Below are 21,532 nucleotides of genomic sequence, written 5' to 3'. Positions count from 1 at the left end.
CTCTCCATGCACCTCTGGAGTAGCGCCGCTCTTGAAACATGCTCTTAGCATTATTGAAAGGTAAAACCAACACAAACACCTCCGTAAAGCATAGGCCGCCTTTCCTTTGCGAGTTGTGAGTGTAGTCCCGCCCCTTTGGAGACACCTTCTATTAAGTTTGGCATCCGTGATCTCGATTCTGTTTCCCTGACCGCGAGTATGTGCGGTAAGTCCAGGTTTTGGGGTTTCAAGGCCACGGCTCATGTCCCCGACCACGACTACAAGTCAAGTCCAAGTCTATAGGTTCCAACTCCAAGTCCCAAGTGCCTGACCATAAGTCGGATCCAAATCTTTTGGTTCCAAGTTCGTGTCTCAAGTCTCTGACCAGGAGTGAAGTCCAAGTGTTTAGGTTCCAAGTCCAAGTCTTTTGTTCCAAGTCCATGTCTCAAGTCCCTAACCATGAGTATGATTCAAGTCCAAGTCTTTAGGTTCCAACTCCAAGTCCCAAGGCCCCGACCATAAGTACAAGTCAAGTCCAAGTCGGTTCCAAGGCAAAGTCTCAAGTCCGTGACCACAAGTCAAGACCTTGGCTTAGCTTCCAATTCCAAGTCTCAAGTACTTGACCACAAGTCAAGTCCAAGTCTTTTGGTTCCAAGGCAAAGTCTGATGTCCCTGACCATGAGTGTGAGTCAAGTCCAAGTCTTTAGATTCCAAGTCCTAAGTCCCTGACCATGAGTACAAGTTAAGTTCACGTCTTTCGGTTCCAACTCCAAGTCTCAAGTCCATGACCATGAATAAAACTCAAGTCCTTGTCTTTAGGTTCCAACTCCAAGTCTCAAGTCCCAAGTCCCTGACCACGAGTACAATTCAAGTTCAAGTCTTTAGGTTCCAAGACCCAAGTCTTTTACTCACAAGTTCAAGTCAAGTCTTTAGGTTCCAAGTTTTAAGTCCCTAACGACGGGTACGAGTCAAGTCCGAGTGGTATTCAGGTTCCAAGTCCCTGAAAACAAAGTCCACCAAGTATAGTTCGAATAATTTGTTGTCCATATTTTAGGGGTTTTTCCATAAAGTGTAAGGATTTTTTACAGTATTTTTTTTCATGTCATAGCAGACACAAACCAGATGTCTTTGCTCATTGTTATTAACAGTACTCAAGTAAATTGAGTAGCGTGACAAAACATTACTGATATGCCAGAAAATATTTCTGCTTCTCTGCCCAGAGAAAAATTAGAGCACACCACAGCATGGAGACTTCTAATTTTCATGAGACCCAAAAGAAGAGTCGGATTCAATTCTCGAGTCTTAAGTGGACGGGTTTTGATTTGCAAAAACTGACACCCGTCTTGTGCGCCGACCGTCGACGAGCGTAATACTCTTTATTAAAGAATTTTCAAAAGGCTTCTGACGGGTCTGGCGGCGGAGTCTGGAACCAATTAGTGACCTCGTCGGGCGAGCGCGCGCCGTCGTTCCTTCGACCGCTCGTCATCCCATTTCCGACGCCCCCTTTTAACCCTCGCTTTTGTCCTCGCTCGCTTATTTGCTTTTTCCTCCGGCCAATCAAATGAGTCCGTGTTTCCTCGAGGGGGGCCGACGAGCCCGCGCGCCGGTTAAATGGGATCGGGGCGAGGTTATATTTGGAGTGCGCCGGGTGAGATGGAAGCGTCAAACAGCTGGCCGACGAGCGCCTGGCCTATTTTGCAACTTCAATTTTCCTGATTGCTCATTCCCACGGTGGACACGGCTGATAATAATCCTATTAAAGTAGAGTGAGCCCCGCTATATTTTGCTTCATCACCCCCAAAGTCACTATAGATCATTTCAAGTTTGTGTTGGTGCGGCAAATTCCATTTTTTACAAATACAGGTGTCGCTAAGTTATTCGCTGCCGGCCGTTTTCGAGCATCAGGACATACGGGATACTGCGATCTATGATTGTGTCCTCAGTATGCGCGGGATGAAAGGAAATATGTTCTTTATAATAATTAAATAAGTAAATAGTAATGTGATTCTGCCTTTTTCTGTTTTTTATAAACAGCAGCGCTCTCGTTTTTCTGTGCCCCTGCATCCAAGACGCATCGTTTTCGACTGGCACGCATACTTTCAGGTCAACGTGCTTCCATCGAATGCATCGTTTTCTGTCATCAAAATATTCATCATCGTCCATCGTCTCTTGACCAGTTACGAACATTTTCCACAAGTTCTTCCCACATGTTTGTTTTCATCACCCAGGTCACGACGTCTCATTTTTACCTGAAATCTCGTCTGGAGATTGAAATTGTTATTCTAGTGAGCTCCACTAGAAGGTGCTAGCAGTTTATATATTGATAATTACACCTTGGTGATGGTGAGTAAGAGTGTGTTTAGCTAGAGCTGACTCCTATGGAACTTCCATGAATCCTCGAATTCATGGCATGCAGGATCTGTTAATGGGAAAAATGCCTCTTCAAAAAAATGCTGTATTTTGACAATTATTTTTTTTTAGGAAGCAAAATGATACACAGTCAGGTAACAATGAGCCAGAAAGTAAAATACGAAAGCGAAATGCTTCGGAAGATCGAGAAGAGGAACAAAATAAACCTGTCGAAGGTAAACAAATGGATACTCGGAGTAAAAAATACACTTTTCTACCAAAATGGACCAAGATATCCGTGGTTCATTCTTTTATTTTAATAAATTTTCCTCTGACATTTGTTAATATCTCTTGTTTGCTTTTGCAATTTTAGGGATGTCAAACATTTGTGTTGGGATCCACAGCGTTTTCATATTTCGAGTCCTGCGGACCCAACACTTTCCAGAGGTAAAATGAACACAGAATCAGGCGTTGAACAAAGGTTGGTTGCACAAAATGCATGTTTCTCCCAGTAAACTTGCAATTTAAATCACAGATCTAAAATGGAGCATTGATGCCATCTACTGGTGAATGTGCATCAGTAAAGTTGTTTCCAAGTTTGAAAAATAAATCCAGACGTTTCGCCTAGTAGACACACAAAATTAAAAATTAAATGCAGGTGTTTCTACCGGCGGACTCACAAAAATGTGCTGATCTCATATCTACTGTAAAATGGAGCATCGGTGCCATCTACTGGTGATTGTGCATCATGAAACTTGTTTCGGTGTTTGAAAAATGCAGTGGATTAGCATCATTCGCACCCATTCCTGTTGAAAAACAACAATTACACTTAAACTTATCAATGGCAGTGATAGAGGTCACTCATTTAAAAAAAAAGCAAATACGCTGCCCTCTATTGGTCGGAGGGTACATAGTGGCCATGCACAACTCAACTCAACTCAGCCTCAGTTTTTCTTGTAAATGTTCTTGATCCCCATCCAAGATGTCCAAGTTTGTTGCACAAATCTGCTGCAAGAATGAACACAACTGCTCTTTCTTGTCTTCCTTCCCGCTGCGTTGCTGTCGTCATTTTGCAGAGCAGTTGCCATGGGCGACGAGCTGTCACAACAGTTTAATGGCAACAAATGAGAAATGTGGCGCTCTGAGTGGAGGGGCGGAAACGTACATACTACTTATTGAGTCATTGCCTGATGGCGGCTATGCCAGGCCACTTTGGAAAAGTGTTTTTTTTTTTTTTGCCTCTTAAGTCACACTAGTAAAATATAAAGGGTTCATATTGTGTCTTGTCATCGCACAATACCAAAACAACGTTGCTTCGCTTTGCATAAATCAGATAAAAGCCTTACTGGAAGATTGCTTCGTTAAAGAACAATTAAGAATACAGAAGACCAAACATATTTACAATTTACCTATTTTTTCTTTGTTAATTCGAACTGTAGCAGCAGCCTCTTTATATGCAGTGAGATTTTAGACATTATATAAAAACCATAATTATTTTTTTTTTGGCTCGCTAAACAGCACATGAATACGTTTGTATGTTCAAAAGTGATCAGTAGTAACAGCAACCATGTCAGTTGAGTCATTTACATCCATTAAACTGCCTTTGGGAAGTCAATTAATGGCTTTTGTTAGCCTATATGGAGAAGTTGAGTAGTAACACTGCTAGCATCTAGTCCCGGTTGCCGCTAATGTTGGCGTCACTGCTAATCGCTGGCAACAGTCGCCGCATACCACAACATCGTCGGAATTAAGTCTTTTTTCAACAATCTCTAATTTGCATAAATATCAAACGAACCTGATTTGAGAACAACTTAGTGTTGTTGACGTCGATGATGAGTCAAGTCAGCCGTTACGCCTTGGCGCACTGACGAACCCTGCTTCAAAATAAACATTATTTTTTTTTTTTTAACAAAAGGGACTCTAAAACCTAAGTAGCATCATTCTAGGTGAGCCAAAGAAAAAATTCCCGGACGGAGAAATGGTATTTAGTGATGCGGCGCACTGGTTGTTCTGTGACTTTAAAAACAAAGCAGAGTTATTATGTTTACTAAAAGCTTTCCAGCTTTTAAGAATTGCACAGCGCAGTGAAGCCATGACAGCATTACTTGGCTTTTACTTATTTATGTGAGTCAGCCTTTTCCCGCCATGAAAATGAAGTCAGTCCAAATAGCGTTACACAAAGACTGATGAGGTTTCAAAGAAAGACGATCAGCAGCTACTTATTACATTTTTCGGAAAATATATTCCATCCGCCTCAGCGTGGGGTTTTTTTCGGTTTTGTGAACATATATGTTGGAGGGATGCCAACGGGGGGGGTCTCGATCCGTTTATGGGTCTGCTTTACTGTATCTTCAAGGACGAGCTCTTCACTTGAAAATGGAGCCAAAAGCGTTGGCTCTTACCATGCCAGGCGACATTTAATTTCATCTCCACGCGCCGAGGGAGGAAACAATCATAAGGACGGGCCGCTATCATTTTGACAAGTTGACGCCCTGCGAATGAGAATTCCAATATGGCGGTGGCGGGCGTCCGTCAACCCGAGACGGGATGACTTTTTTCATCTCTCCGCGTCAAAACGAGCGAGTGAAGTGAAGTAAAGTGCGTTTGCTGATAACTGATGACATGCTCCTCAACCTACCTGCGCTTTTTTATTTGGCGGCCGTAATACACTTGATGCTGCGTCTTACTTTTGCCTGGCGACAAACTGCAAACGCGAGGCGCGTTTTTGAGGTGCCGTGTTGTTCGATTGGTCAGTTGGCTTTTTGTTGGGCTGCAACTAATGATTATTTTAATAGTCGATTACGCTGTCATTTATTTTGTCACGGAATCAACTTGGATTTAAAAGAAAAACTTGTTTTTATTTTCATCCTTAAAAAAAAAACAAACAAACCCTATCGCTGCTGTCTTCAAGGGCACACCCTGAGCTGGTTGCCAGCCAATTGCAGGGCACACAGAGACAAACAACCATTCACACACCCAATCACATCTTAGGACAATTTAGTATGTCCAATACACCTGCCATGCATGATTTTGGGGTGTGCAAGGAAGCCGGAGTGCCCGGAGAGAACCCGCACGGGCTCGGGGAGAACGTGCAAACTCCAGACATGATAAGTAGAGCCAGCTGGATTTGAACTCGGGTCCCTGAACTGGGAGGCAGATGTGCTTACCACTGTAACAACGAACCGCCAGGTCGCTACACAATCAATCGATTAGCAAATTAATAAAAGTTATGTTTTATTAATTTGGAATATATATATATCTGTGTGTGTATGTGTATCTTCCTATGTATATAATTTCTGCCATTCCATCTACTCCATATATTCCTTCTGCCGCTGCCCATATTGCCCTGTAATTGGTTTTATTGCCTACTTTATGATTTACTCTGTTGTGTCGCATGGAAGTCTAATTACTTCTAGGATGCATGTAAAAGTTTGTGGGTGAGTGAGTATTTTTATGTGAAGGTATCAGTGATTTTTCGACTTTTCTAATACAATATGAAACTCCAACCATCACCCCCACGTCTGACTCGCTAATGGCGCAAGCTAATTGATTTCAGTCATTTGAAGCTAATGTCCCCAACCACCCAAAAGTATTTTTAGAGGCACTTTCACTTACTGCATTTTGGCCCAAGGTAAACAAGCGCTCGTCCTCTATGAAGCAAGCGATAGCCCACTACGCTAATGAAACGCGCATTTATACGTAGCCCTTTTAAATCTGATTGTTAGCCATTAGCGTCAATTGCGGGTTCGACACCCTCAAACTGTTGTTGTAGTTATTGCTCAGCGAACTGAAAGCCTCATCCAGCATGAGGACTTACAAAGGAAACAGAGACAGTATTGTTAAATTGCTACATAATCTTTTTTTAACCACATCACAATCCTGTTGATTCGCAACAGACCACAGGCCACAAGTCACCCGACCACAGGGGCAAAGGCAGACATGGAGACGCGTGATGCAGATCTCGGGGCTTAGCCGGCACGGAATGTCGCGCCGCTACTTTTTCGGGGAAAAATAAGCCATCTTAATTGAGCTCCCAAACGCAACTTTGTTTATACCGTTGAATACTCGCGACAACACCCCAATGGTATTTTCTATCGGTAACTTGTTACACTTTTATCGATTTCGAATGGGAAACGATAGCGACACGAAACGTGCATATTAAAGTCCGACCGTGGAAAACCTTTTAAAAAATAAGTAAACAAATCCACAGCATAGAATAGAATGCTATTACAATCATTTTATAGCTGGTATACAACAACATTTTGTGTGCTGCTCTGATTGGGCATATAACATATAGATGAACAATCAATAGAACAAATATAGAATGAAAATTAACGTTTCAGTGCAGTGGCTATCCTCAGTGTGTTCTTGTTTTGAGAATTAATAGCTCTAGGGAGTCTGTTTGTCCGGCTTTTTTGAGCCTTGTAGGGCCAACCAGAGGGAAATCCATGTAACTATGGTGATATGATTTGCCTACATGTGTTGCAGCATCATTTGTGTTCCAAATTGCTACAACCAGGAATTGTAGTCCGTTATTGTTAAACTAAATCTTAGTTTCACATCATTTTTGTTATTAGGAAATATTCATCGGTTTTATTTGTGCAGCAGTTCTTCGCATAATATTTGGGGCTTCACTGTCCTGTGAAATGACTACCTGGATACCTTGTTCTATATTTTTAAAGAAACACAACGTTTTTTGTGGACAACATTGTGGATTACATTTCCAAGTTTTTTTTGTTGGTCCAGTGAGTTTTTGTTGAATGTTTAAAAAAAAAAAAGTCAACGTTTGTTATTCTGTCTCTCAAAGCATAATGTAGTATGGTTCTTGGAGCATCTATATATTAAACATAAATAATGTTTAATTTAATCAATTTTTTGAAGTCAAAGATTGTTTGGTATCGACAAAGATACCGTCACGGGACTTTATCGTCGTCCTGTTAAGCCACGCCTTCTCCGCGTTCCCGCCCGTCACTAGTCTATAGGTGTGATTCGCTGGCGGTGCTGTCACGCAACGTGGCCCCGCCTTTTCCTGCCCGAGACCAGCTTGGTTTTGAGCTCCGCGAGTTCCCCGCTGTTGCTCACTCTCTCCCCAGCTATGGACAACTTGAAGTCGGCGCTTTCTCTGGCGTCGTCTCGCTCCCGTACTCCGGAGACGGACGTCTGAGCGGATTAGAAAGCTAAGTCGAGAGCTCAACCACGGGGGAAAGCCGTTTTTGTCGTCGTCGGGCAGAAGGAAGCGGAGCAACATGCCTGTTTCAACTCTTTTGCCGTTCACAGCCACCCCGAGTAGGAAGTCCGCCAACCCGACCTCCTTCAGGTTAACGGAGAAATTTATCTTGCTTTTGGTCTTCAGCGCCTTCATTACGCTGTGCTTCGGAGCGATTTTCTTCCTGCCCGACTCGTCCAAGCTACTCAGCGGAGTTTTCTTCCATTCCTCAACCGTGGAGACCAACACCCGCACCGGACTGGAAGGTGGAAGCGAGTCCGGGTCCGCTGGAAGCGACGAGAAGGTCTTGGCCAAAATCAAGAAGGACCACGAAAAAGCTCTGCTGGAGGCGAAGGATACTCTGCAGAAGCGGCCCGACGAGATCAAGCAGGACATTTTAAGCGAAAAGGAGAAAGTTGCCAAGGAGAGTTTGGATCAAGGTGGGAAGGGTGCAAATGATTTACCCTACATCGAGTACCGGAGACCCCCGGGGGCCACTGGACACGAACCCTTGGACCCCACGACAAGGGATCGCAGGGCCAAGATCAAGGAGGTAAGCGAACCTCGTTGCACAAACGTCATTTTCAGTATGGCACTCGATTTCCCCTCCTTCCCGTCAACGAGCCGCCACGCGTAAACATTTTGGAGCATTTATCAAAACGCCCCATTTATGTCCGCTCGAACGTTTTATTCACAAGAAGCATGTAAAGAGCACAATCGGATATTTTTATTAACGGATTGCCTGCCGTGCAATCAGACGTGAACCGCTGCAGGGAGAAAAGCATCTGGAGCAGGGGTCACCAACGCTATGCCCGCGGGCGTCAGCTCGCCCCCAACTACCGCAGGAATAGCCCATATGCAAATAGCTTACAAGTGATAAAACCTTGCGGTTTTAGAGGGACTTTACAAACAATAATGCAGATTAACCCTCGTACAGTATTTTGTCGGCTTCTTTTAAAAGAAGATTCAAAGAGATTTATTGTCACGTATAAGGGAAAAACATTGAAATAAGACACATGTCAAAGTTCACCGTGGCACATCCATGTAGTTATCATAAAAGCAGGTGTGTGCCAACTCTTGGCTGACGAGAAAGATGTGGAAGAAAATATTCCAATAATGATCGAAATGCTGCTATATGGTTAAACTTGATTTACATAATACCTGCAGCTGTTACTGTGAGAAATCACTAACATGGTTTGTGTCTTCGTATAAATGGATATAACAATAATAATATCAATAACATTATGACAGGTACTCTGCAAATTTGCCACTCAGAAGTGTGTATCAAACCGGTAGCACTACGTTTTTACTCAGTAGCGAGGGAGTAGCCCTCAGTTTGAAAAAGATTGGCGAACCCTGTTCTGGAGTGTCATACTCGCGCTGCGGCCCCATTTGAAACGCGTCTCAAAGCGATTTCCTGCAGCCGAAGATCCCGTTGGCATCCTCCGGTACACAAAACAATCCCAGTCAGTACTTTCATTTGACCAGTGATGTCAGACTAATTTTTCTCGCCGTCCGCAGTCATAGTTTCTCTCAGAGGATTCATCTCTCATCTTCTCTGCTGCTGTAGTTATTAATAACAGAAAGTAAAGATTTTGCCCCGGACTTTCCTCCTGATCTCGCGGTGTTTTTGGTGAATTTGGCGGAAAACCCCCCACTGCCACTTTCAGGTTAAAAATGCATTGTAATGCATTGCGTTACTCTCTTTTATACCGAGTAAAATGCATTAGACTACCGCGTTATAGTAACTAAATTACTTATGTAATGCATTACTCCCAACACTGCACATACCGTGTATCAATTTGTTGTTTTTATTTCGTATTATTTAGAGCAACTAATCAATATCTCACTATATAGCTTAATCTACCGGTGCAGCTATTGTTTTTGGAAGTAAAAGCAGATGTTTGGCTATGTTTTGATTGATTTATGGTCTGTTTTCAGGAATGACAACAAAAATTACGGAATAATTACTGTTGATATACGTTCAAAGGGCCGGGGCAATTTTAAGTTTAAAAATAGCTCTGGCAGACGACTTGTTGTGTTGATGAATGAAATAACCGTGACTTGTTTTGAAAACAAAAGCTGCAGTAGTAAACTCTTCAACGGTTTTCCGGTGTATTTTAAAGGAGTGACTGCTTACAAAAATAACTTCTCGCGGTTGTTTTCTTGGAATTTGCTGGCCAGGTAAAATGATGTCGCGGGCCCGGTCTGGCCCCCAGGTCTTGAGTTTGACACCCGCGAATTGGACTGGGCATTTAATGTGTCATTTTTCTCGGGGTTCGACATTGTCCTCTTCGGCAAGCAGTCTCCGGGGGAACGGAGGAATGCGCGCTGGATCCGATGCGCCGCTCCTTCCCTCAGGGCTCGTCTATTTGTGTGTGTCAGGTTTCACCATGAGGGAAATGGTATTATACTGCAAAACCAGTTTCAATCAGTCATCATCTGAGGCTTGTGTTCTTTCTTTGATTTACTGGGCGCACAAAAAGAAAAAAATATTTGGGATGTTTTGAATGTTTTATGAGTTTTGACTATTAGCAAGCTAGCTGTGCCTGCACATGAAAATGAACCCACCTGTGTAGCTGCTTTAGAGTGCCTCGTTGTTCGGTGTGCGTACGCAGAGAGAAACCACAAGAGGGAGCTGGTTTCAAAAAAAAGACAACGTCGTCGAGACAGCCAAGTGGAGCGGTTATTTTTGACGTTGCCTATTTCGCGACAATATCGCCATCTTAATGCCCATTCAAGAAATTTGCTTCTAATTTACCATCTACCTGCAATCTCCCGCTTTCAAGCTTTTGATATGCAGATGAGACGTCACTCTTGTATTTCATTCTTTTTTGTTTCTTACATCAGCGTTATTGCGCTCGTCCATCTGGCGACGGCTTGACTTTTAAAGCGACAACAGCAGGCGCTACTCAGCTACTGAGGCGGCTGCTGTTGTCGTAAAGAGAAACACAAATGGTCTGGCTTGGGGGATATTTTTTTACACTGATCAAATATTAATGAAGTAAAAACAACAACAACATAGCTTTTGGTTAGGGAGTCCATTTTTCATCGCTTGACAGCTCGTGGGCTGCACTCGGTATACTGTACAACTGATAGTATACTGTGTAGACAAAAGTTTTTGGGCGTAGCTCCAATTACAGTTGGGAATTTCCAGCAATTTTCTTTTGGAAAGTTTTTAAGAAATTTGTCATCTGGTGAGTTCACTTTTGTTGTCCCATATCCTACAACTGGAATATATTTGGGTTTTTTGGCTTTTGTGGGAAACTTTTGACTAAGGCTGCAACTAACTATCATAGTTATAATCGTGGAATCTGTTGTAAAATATGTTTTAAAATATGTCATTAATTGCGGGTGCGCCTTATAATCCGGTGCGCCTTATAGTGCGGAAAATGCGGTAGTTGATTACCAACAATGGTTACGCTGAAATCTGAACATTTTCGAGTTTTGACGAAGACAGTGAATGCGCGTGCACGTCAGGGGTTCATTCGGGTTCATTTAAGTTTGCAATTGTTCTTAAAATTTTCCAAAGACATTCTTAAACAGTCCTTACCGTACTTCATGTCGCAAGGAAATTTTTAACACGTTCACGAACAAGCAAGACAGTTTGACGACAACTGCAACGCTTTCAGAATGTCTTAAATTCGTCTTAACAATTGCGACCTTGAAAAAAACTTGACCAGATACTTCCCCCGACACTTAAAAAACAAACATCAGTTGTCGATTAATCGTTGCAGTTTTGCCATTTCTGATCGGCTAACGTTTTGGGAAAAGCACATTTTGTACTTTAACGGGGCTAGGACTTCTTTTTCTATCGTTGTGGCGCGAAAAGGAGCCACAGCTGATAAGTAGGTTGTTCCTCACGCTCTGAATCAGCCCAGTTCATAAGAGTGCCCGCCATTCGAATGAATCACACCAAAAGGTCGCTCGCTTGTTCCAAGTGCTAAGGCCGCATACGTAATTCGGCGCTCTTGGGAAGGCGTCGCATGACAATGTGTCGGCGGGGCAATGGCGGCGTCAATACGCTCGGGTCAGCGCCATTGATTTTACACCTTCTCCAAAAGCCAGAACCCTGCAGCTCAGGAACAGGGGACCAAAAAAAAAAAAAAGCGCAGTGAATACAATTTATACGAGACACCGACTGATCTGTGAAACCAATAAACAAGCTGGTTTTGCAAGTAGATTTTTTTTTATTTGCTTTCTATGGCCCCTGCCGGATCAAAAATGGCAGCTGGCTAATTTGTACATAATTACACGTGGCGACAACGGATGGACAATTGCCCATTATCATCCCATTGTTGAGCCGCAGCGTCCTCCAAGACCCTTGTAGATGACACGGTTTGGTTTTTTTCTTGGCAAGGTCATTCCACCTTTTGGAATACATGCTAGCAAAATGAAGAAATTAGGGCTGCAACTAGCAATTATTATCAAATAATCTGTTAATTGTGTTGTCAATTGATCGTTTTAATTGCTTTGTCAAAAAACGTTTTTTACACATTGACTATGCAAAAAAAAAAATTGTGTATAGTTCGTGTTGGCATTAAGAAAGTCCAAAGATCGCAAACTTTCATGTTTTGTGAATTTTGATGTCCTTTGTACACAACCTTTGATGTAATTTGACATCTCGTGCGCATTATGTCCTTTGAGTCAGCGAATATGTTGGCTAAAGCTTTACTGATATTTTTTTTTGTTGGTTGATGTTGTTGCTGCAAAAATTGCGTCACCACAGCAGTTTTCTTGGAGGCCCGAGATTCCAGAAACAAGACGAGTTTCTCCGCAGGGGTTTGGATCGCATCTCAAACTTTAACCTCGGGTATCCGCCACCTTCCAATCAAGAGTCTTTCCCGTCGGGTTGGTGCGGTGAAGCTTGGCGACCTCCCCGAGAAGGTCAAACATCTTGTTTGTCAGGAAGCCCCGCATTCATGTAATCAGCCAAATGTGTTTGCCGCCTCCAAATCAAAGATTTGAAGAGAAGCCGCCAGGTCGGCGGCGATCTCGCTCTCGAGGAAACCCCCGGAGACCCGAGGGACGGGGAGGCTCGCTGGGAAAATTCGCAGCTGATAAACGGGATTAATAAAGGCGGGCGCGGCTGAAGAGATGCTGTTATTTGACGGCAAATCGAGGCTTTTTGTGTTCCTAACTACTGGGAGTTGATTGAGTTTCAGGCGGGCCGCAAAGGAAAATAAGCACATGCTCCTCAAGTCTAGTCGCAATTCCGTTTGGACACCAAATTAAAACTGTTCACTCCGAGTCCTGCTCTTAATCAGATGACAGCAATCTTATAAATACAAAATCTGCATGATGCTGTTAAAAAGGGAGTACCTCCTTTTTTGAACGTTATGTGGTTACATTTAATGTTAACGGATAAATGCAGGGGTTAGGCTAAGGCAGTGGGTCTCAACTTGTCGTCAGTGATGTTTTTTTTTTTTTTAAATACTTTTTTCGTCTTCGTACCAAACCACCGCGTCCATATAAAAACGTAAGACATTTAAAGTTATGCAAAAGATTCGGTTTAATTGCCATTTACAAATAAGTTGTTTCATGTTAGTTAATTTGCTCTTCATTTGAAAATAAAAAGGTATTGTTCCTTTGGTAGATCACAAAGCCTTTGATTTGATTTGCTGATCTAGGCAGAATCTGTGTTCAAATCTCATATACCCGCTGCTATAGAGGGCAACTTTTATATGCATACATTTTCCAGAGGGGACACAATTTTGCATTAGTTATAATTGCTCTGTGTGTGAGTGTGTAGACTGATGTATTTGGGACTTAATGAGCTATTTTTTTTTAACGAGTTTACCGTAATTCCCCAAATTTAAGATGCACCCGTGTATACGACGCACCCTTGATTTTGGGGTAAAATTCTGGTCATTTTGATGTCACCGTGTATAAGACAAACCAGTGTAGTCAACAATGTAAAAACTCGAAAAACAGAATAAATTTCATTGAATTGAATCAGCTGAAGACATACATTTTACACGCTCCTCTCAGTTTTAGTGATATTTCTGTGCGTGAACAAGGACGGACTTGTTAGAGCAAACCCTGACGATAAAACGCCACATCTGTCCTCTATAGTTCGATTTGTCCGTTTGTAAAATCCGCAACACGGCAAGACTGGAAAAGCACAATCGTAAAATCTTCAACCCAACGAGAAAAGTAAACCGTGGTAGGGTGAGGGCCTATTGTCAATAAGAATAAAGAGCAACAATTCTTGAGCAGGTTTTTACGTCACATGTTATCCACACCCAATACAGCGCAGTAGCCTCCAATGTTTTTAAAGCCACTCAAAGGCCACATACAGCTGCGAGTCACAGCTATTATGGCCATTAGACGATTAAAGTGAGCCTTTTCAGGGATCGGCAGTAACTCTAGCCGACACAAACACGCACACACTTGTGGAGAAGAAGCAGGTCCGGGAGCCAGAGGTAATTAGTTCAGTGATCGATACAGAAATAGGACTTAGAAGCAACCAGGTTAGGCCGATAAAGAAATTCCATTTCAGGCTCTAAAAGGTTGGCAAAGTGGACAAATGCCTGATGGTGCGTTGCACATGTGCAAAGGGCCACCCAGAAACGCCCGTACTCGAACGCTGATTCTAATCCAACAGCTAATGCCTTTGTGAAGCGTAATCCAAAAACCCTATCCTCTAGCCTTACATGATTAACCCTAGATCCGAACCCTAACCTTAAAGACCAGGGGGGGAAGATGGAGAACTTATTCTTGAGACTTTTAAAACCGCCTTCCAACGCGTAACTGTTTTGACAACGTGTTTATATAGTAGCTGCAAAGCAGGTCAATCGCCAAACGCTATTATGATGTCACCGAAGCCATTAGAAAAGGAATTTCCTGGTTGTTTCACGGTGTGTTAGCCCCCTCTAGTGGTGAAGGTTTTTTTTTCATCTTCTGTGTGTCAAATTTCGAAAACATCGCTTACTATTGTGTATTGCGTGAAATGCAATGGAATTTGTGTAGTATCTTTTGTGTAGCGTGCTTTCCAGTTGTTACAACGTCATTTCGGTGACCCCAGCGGTGGATAGAGTAAGTACGCCACAAGTTTTGCTGGCTGACCTTTAATCCAACGCTACCCAAGCCTGATTCCTAATCCAATTTTTCTTCACCTGAATCCTTTCCTTTACCCCTTTGCCCAGCGATTCTCAAATGGAGGCATGTGTACCCATGAGGATAATTGAAAGCACCTCAGAGGGTACATGAAATTTTAATGAAGGTTCTGCAGGTATCAAATTGAATTGAATACTTTAAGAGCAAGTGATTACTCCGGAATGAACTACAAGCTTAATGGAAAAGTCGCTTTAGGGTTGAATTTGGAAAGTGTAAATGAATATGAATACAAACAAATCTTAGAATCGCATTAGTGCATATTAATCATGCAACTTAAAATACATAAAGTAACGAAGAATAAAAAATGCTCCTAAACACTTTGAATTAGCTTTGAATTGTAGCAGTTGACAATATGAATGCAGTTCCTTTGTTTGCCTTGAGATGGGGCAGGTATGTTGATGAGTGCGGAGAGTAACCTTTTTAGGTCGTTTTATTTGTACATTTTTCATTTGCGCTTCCAGTGATCTAGACATCATTTACAAGTCCATGGGAGCAATAATATTTATTTTTGGATTATCTTGAGCATCTAAGTTTAATAATCAAGGTTAGTATGAGGTCATGCGAAATGCTTCCTGCGTGATGTCATTCAACTGCTAAAGTACCAACTACAAGCTAATGACGCTAACGTCACATGCGACAGCCCATAGTGGTATGTAGTACATGTTAGCTGTAGCTAATGTCGATTTTACGTTTTATATATTTGCGTGTGCGTTTAAATATGTACTGTATGTGTGAATATATTTGTAGTTGTAACACCAATATAAAAGGAGGTAGGATTGGCTTTAAAATGAGTGTTTATGTTTATTTCTGTAAGAATTCAGCACTAATGAATATTACTCTTAAATATACGGCTAGCCTGGGAGAAATGTCACATCACATCACGTCAGTGCGGACTGTGGCAGTAGTCACTGTTGGGTCGTGGAAGGCCCAGTGGATGTTTACATTTGGGTGGGTGGTCTAAGTAGGTCTTGCTGCGGGGGGAAAAAAAATCCCCCGTCGCAGATCTTCTCTGAGCTGCCCCATGGCTCCGCGGATGCCACATGAGGAAATCTTAACTTCCCCAATGATGACGGGCTGATGTTTTCTCGCATTGTCATAACCTTTGACTAGTTGCTTCGTTAGCCTCAAGCGAGATCCTGGCAAGCCCTCGCCGCCTGCCTTCTCAACCGCAATGGTTGCGCTCCTCCCGGTTTGGTCACTGAGCATTGATTTAGAAAAGCCCGGAGCCGGATGAATTATATGCATTTAATGTTTGTGCTGTAGGTCAGAGCCAGAGCGAAGCTTCAAGCATGAATGGCAAAACTCATAGAAGTGCATCAAGTTAAAGTGTACGCAGACGCTTGAATGCACTTTTGCAAAGCCACATCAGTTTTCCAGACAAATGGATAAAAATAGTTGTTGTCTTGGTAGCTTGTTTTGCTCCAGCCTGGAGAGCAAGAATTCAAACTCGATCTAGCGCTCACAGGACGATCAGAGGTGCAACCATGAATTGATTTCCAAATTAATTGGTCATTATTTTACATGTGGGAAACATTGCCCCCTGGTGGTAAGATGGCAAAGTGTTTGATTTGACATGTATGATGGATCAGCTTAATCGTGGCAGCCAATATCGTGATCGCCATTAAAATTTGATTAATTGTGCAGCCTTAGTAAGCTTTATAATCAGGTTTTAAACAAATTAGAAAAGTGAGTCATATTGTTGCAAATATTGGGTTTGAATTTGCTGCTTAATTCATATTTGACAAACGCAATATTATTCAGAATGTCAAAAAATGTTTTGGAGTTGACGCCCTCTTACAGAGCTAGGACTTTTTTCAACAAGGGTAAAGTAAACATCAATCTAGGAGCTTTGCTGTGCAAGGTGCAAATCGTTGGCCATTTTGATTCGAAAATGCAATTATTCTGGGATTTTGCCGGCGCCCCCGGAGCATTAAAATAATAAATATCCCGCACCAGCGCATCTAAGGACCGCAAAATTGAGCACATTTGTCCAATAATTGTCTAGACGTGAAAAAATCTTTTCATAAAGGTACCTTAAACTTGGCAGTTTCCAGCTCCTCGCTGTCGTGCCTTGGGCTCAATTACATGCGTTTTGATGCACGAGTATGGCAGGTGATTCCGTTCCGAACATTTAAGATTTAATGTTTTAAGTGCTCAAAGTGCGCTATAAAATTTAAATGGCACATTAGAGCGTCATGTCAGCGTGTCTTCCCTCTCGTGCGCAAAAACCCGAGCGCCGCTTCGAAACGTGCCAGTCGGCCCTCACCCGCTCACGAAATCAAGTACGCGCTCAGATTTATCGTCGGATTAGCCGCACTCGATGAGATCGGAGGCGCCGTTTGCGTATTCGGATGACATTTAACTGATAGGCTTTTATTCCTTAAAATACTGGCTAATTGCAATGTCAATAGGGAGACATCGATACGCCCCCGCACATCCCTGGAAGCCGCCGCGTTTAACGCGCTTTCCCTCTTTGCTGCTTGATTTTACAGCACTACATAAATGAGCGGACAAGGACGAGACGCCATTTCACGCAAAAGCTTGAAATACTTCAAGTTTGCTTTTAGTAACGAAACGTTACGTAACCCATGTGCGGTATTTTGTCCAGTCTTTTGATCTTTACATCAAATGCATTTCTCATCAAAAGGCAAACATTGAAAGAAGACACGCGGGAGCTGAAATTTCACCCAGATGCTGACAACATGTCAAAATGGCACGGCCGCCTGACTCTTTCAACGCTAAGCGTTATCCGAATAGGCATCCCTAAGGGTGCCATGCCATTTTGAGCATTTTGGCACATCTTTCAACGCTGACAGAAAAAAGATTATTAATCACGATTATTCCTCAGGTTTCATCAACGTGTCTATTTGTTGCCCTTTTAAAAAAAAAAAAATAAGCAGCATATAAACAAGGCTTCATACTTACAAATAATAATAAGTGATTCAAATAAATAAAGTGAAAAATAATCAATGGCAAAAACTTGGCACACAGGTCAACATAGCTAACTTAATTGCTGAGTGCAAACGAATGAAAAACATAAGCCTACTTGGAAGCAAAATATTTACTTTTTAGCGTATTTTAATCAATTAGCAGTCAAAATGTCATTTTCAATCATTTCAAACCGAATTTATTCCATTTTTTTGCCAATTGGATTTTTCATAATGGGTCTCCGTTGACAGTCGGGAAACAATGCCCCCAGGTGGTAGGATTAAAAAGTGCTCAATTTGACTTGTAATTAAAAAAAAGTGCTAGACTTTTAAATGTTAATATCGCCGAGGATCAGCTAAATTAATCGTGGCAGCCAATATCGTGATCGCGATTAAAATTCGACAATTTGTGCAGCCCTAGTACAAGGGATAAAAAAACAAAACAACCAAACCTGGAGCTGAGAAAGCCCTCTTGAAAGAAGATAATGGAAAAAAATATGAGATCTATGCTAAGCAGCACAATCCTTCTCCCCCCGGGGGTATGTGGGGGTGGGGGGACAAGCGTGTAGAATCCACAAGTCCGAGCCAACATTAATGACGGAGCCTCACGCGTTTGTCCGGGCCGTTCGGATTAGCCGGGCGAGGAAGTGCCATTTGTCTTGTCTCGCTGGCGGCTAACAAACGCTGCTAGCTCATTAGCATTCAAGAGGATATTGATTGGATTGTATGTACTATCAAAGGGGAATATATTTGCACACGCTACCCACAGAAACGGAGCAAACTGAATACATTGATTTGCCGCGACATCGGGGCATTACGCTCTCGTAATTTTTCGTCTGACGTTAGCATGGAACTGTTCTGTTCTCGGGAGAAAAACATACTGCAGCAACAATAAAATGTACAATACCGGGTGGGACAAAAGTAGGCACAGTGGACCTTGCATATTTGCGGTTTGTCATTTGGAACCTCATCCCGCGATTCCCCAAACCTCCTTTGCTTATTTAAAAAAAAAAAAAATCTCGATTTTTCACAAGTCTTTCAGGAAGATTATGATTTTAATTGATTTCAATTCAAGTAATAAACCCAACAAATATTTATTAAAAGATTTAATTCATTAACGATATGAATACTCAGGAAATAATTTACCATGATGTATGTTAATTTTAAGTCCGTTTTGTTGAGTACTTACACTAGTATCGGTTAGGGAAAAAGGGATCAAAAGTCCCTAATCTTTAATATATATAACATACATGCCACACTGATGAAAAGATGTTTATTTCTTTACGTCTTATATTGTGTCATCGTACTCCAACTGCTTTACCATAATCATTTTTTTTTTTTAGGTAAAACCTGTTCATTTCTTTACGTTCATTATACTCCAAACTGTTTTTCCATGATCATATTTGTTTAGGTAATAAACCGAAGAAATATTTATCGTTAGCTTAGAGCCTCAGGCTGGCCCGGCGGTCTGAATGGTTTTACAAGGAAAACTGGTTTTCCTCACCATTTTTAAAGTGAACATCACACTTAATGGACAAGGAAGCGAGTTGAATGAAGTTCTTCTGGATGCCAGAGTGGTATCCAGTACCACTTCTTTTCCATCTTCACATTTCTCCGCAAGAATCATTTTTCCGTCTGGTAATCAGAATCATGATAAAATTAGCTTTAAACCTCAAGGAAAATGGCTGTCATTGAATGTGTTAAGCAGTGCGAAACTATTGCAAAGATGTCTTCTAAACCACGCGTCCAACATTCTTCCACTTTTGCAAAACATCGATTTCACGATGTTCTGTTTGGACTATTTTGGACAGAATTAAAAAAAAGAATAAATCTGAGGGTATATAGTTATAAAAATATATACCGTGGTTTTACTGGTCCGGCCCACTTGGGAATAGATTTTCCTCTATGCGGCCCATAAGTATGCCCGTGGAGTATGCCGAGAAATGTGAAGACAGTTTTTTGATTAGAAAGTGTGGTTTTCCCCTCTTCTGGCCGCATTCCAGGCGGTATTTCCCTTAAGGTAATTGAACAGAGCCTGATTCCTGTTTTGTTATTTTTATCACACCAGCCTCATAAAACTTTGTAGTCTCAGCTCGCGCGGGCCACCGACCAAAAATCCAAAGTCCAATGACGTGGATGTGCTTTTTCCCGACGAGTCAACAAGTCGCCGAGTCATTTGCGACCGTCGCTTGCTTTTTCCAAACTTTTCAGTACCCGAGCTGTTTTTGATGCGAACCCTCCAGCGCGGCTCTCCGAAAGGGCGCGACCGACATTTGATGTCAACCGATGGCGATGCCGGGAACCGCGTAAGGATATTCAATATCCCTGTTGTCCCAATCACACCGGGGTCATGGCCGGCTGATTTTCTTTCCGCAAATCCAATTCGCTCTAATAGCGAGAGTCTGCGGCTGTCAATCACACAGGCAATTTATTTTTCAATCTACCGTGCGTGTGAGAGCTAGCTTTTTCTTCTGCTAGCATTGAAACTTATCTTTGCATACTTTATTAGCTATTTGCCAGAGCAGGGGGGGGTTGAGTCACAAAAGCAAAAGGTCCCTTTTTTGTTTGTTTGTTTTTTTGTGTTCCGCTTTTTTTTTCTTCTTTAAAGTAATTAGCGCCATGATTTATCAGCATCGAGCGTAATTGCGCGATCAGCAAACAGCACGAGTTAGCCTCCGGGCAGGAACGCAACATGATGGAGCACGTTGAAAAGTTGCAGCGCGGTCGGAGTTTGTGCGAGATCAGCGAGTGGAAGAAAAGTAAAAACTTGTGGATCGTCTTCAACACGAACACAACCAGGGGGAACTTGGTGACACAGCCGTACATACCGTTTCACTTCATTTGTCCTTTAAAAGATCAAACACTTTTTTTTTTTTTAAATTTCAAGTCAAGTACTTTGTCACCCTACCACCAGGGGCAGTGTTTCTCACGTTTGCATGACAAAATTTTCTGCTTTTCCTAAGATATTATTTAGCAGTGTGAAATGGCTTTGAGTTTCTCACCTGATTCCTTATATATACAGCTGTAAATTGGGACTGATTTTGAAAAATCCAATTGGCAAAAAATTTGAATAAATTCGTTTGAAATGACTGAAAATGACATTTTGACTGGTAATTGATTAAAATGTGCTTAAACGTAAATAATGTGCTTGGTTCTACGCAGGTTTTATTTTTTTCATTGGTTAGCACTCAGCAAGTAAGTTAGCTATGTTGCCTTGTGTGCCAAGTTTTTGTCTTGTGAATTTGTTTTAATTATTTACTTTATTTTTTCATTTTAGTTTATTATTATTTGTAAGTATCAAGCCTTTTATGGTATCTGTATCTATGAGTACTCGAGTTGAGTACTCACACTAGGAAAAAGAGGGATCAAAAATCCCTAATCTTTAATATATATATATATATATATATATATATATATATATATATATATATATAACATACATGCCACACTTATGAAAAGCTGTTTATTTCTTTGCGTCCTATATTGTGTCGTCATACTCCAACTGCTTTACCATAATCCATTTTTTTAGGTAAAACCTGTTCATTTCTTTACGTTCATTATACTCCAAACTGTTTTACCGTGATCATATTTGTTTAGGTAATAAACCGAAGAAATATTTATCGTTAGCTTAGAGCCTCAGGCTGGCCCGGCGGCCTGTATGGTTTTACAAGGAAAACTGGTTTTCCTCACCATTTTAAAAGTGAACATCACACTTAATGGACAAGGAAGCGAATTGAATGAAGTTCCTCTACCACTACTTTCGCAAGAATCCTTTTTCCGTCTGGTAACCAGAATCATGATAAAATTAGCTTTAAGCCTCAAGCTGCATTCATAGAATGTATGAGTACTGTTTCAACAGGACCTGGAGAAACAGCTTGTTCATCATTTTTTTGTGGTTTTGTGGAAAAAAAGATATTGAATGAAAAGTGAGGAAAAGAGTGAGGTAAAGTTT

General features: G+C 41.8%; 1 protein-coding gene across 1 annotated transcript in view; it reads left to right on the top strand.

The window, feature by feature from the left end:
* The first annotated feature begins 7,352 nt into the window (after window positions 1-7,352).
* Window positions 7,353-21,532, top strand: part of man1a1 (mannosidase, alpha, class 1A, member 1) — a 73,961-nt gene continuing 59,781 nt past the window's right edge. The window contains exon 1 of the mRNA XM_088402763.1: window positions 7,353-8,087. Coding sequence (XP_088258889.1) covers window positions 7,575-8,087 — 513 coding nt within the window. The 5' untranslated portion in view covers window positions 7,353-7,574. The remainder of the gene's footprint in view (window positions 8,088-21,532) is intronic.

Source organism: Hippichthys cyanospilos, chromosome 20 (genome assembly GCF_059441005.1).
Source record: "Hippichthys cyanospilos isolate Australia breed blue-spotted pipefish chromosome 20, RoL_Hcya_1.0, whole genome shotgun sequence".
Classification (NCBI taxonomy): domain Eukaryota; kingdom Metazoa; phylum Chordata; class Actinopteri; order Syngnathiformes; family Syngnathidae; genus Hippichthys; species Hippichthys cyanospilos.
The sequence above is the reverse complement of the archived record's forward strand: the minus strand, read 5'-3'. Positions and strand labels throughout refer to the sequence as shown.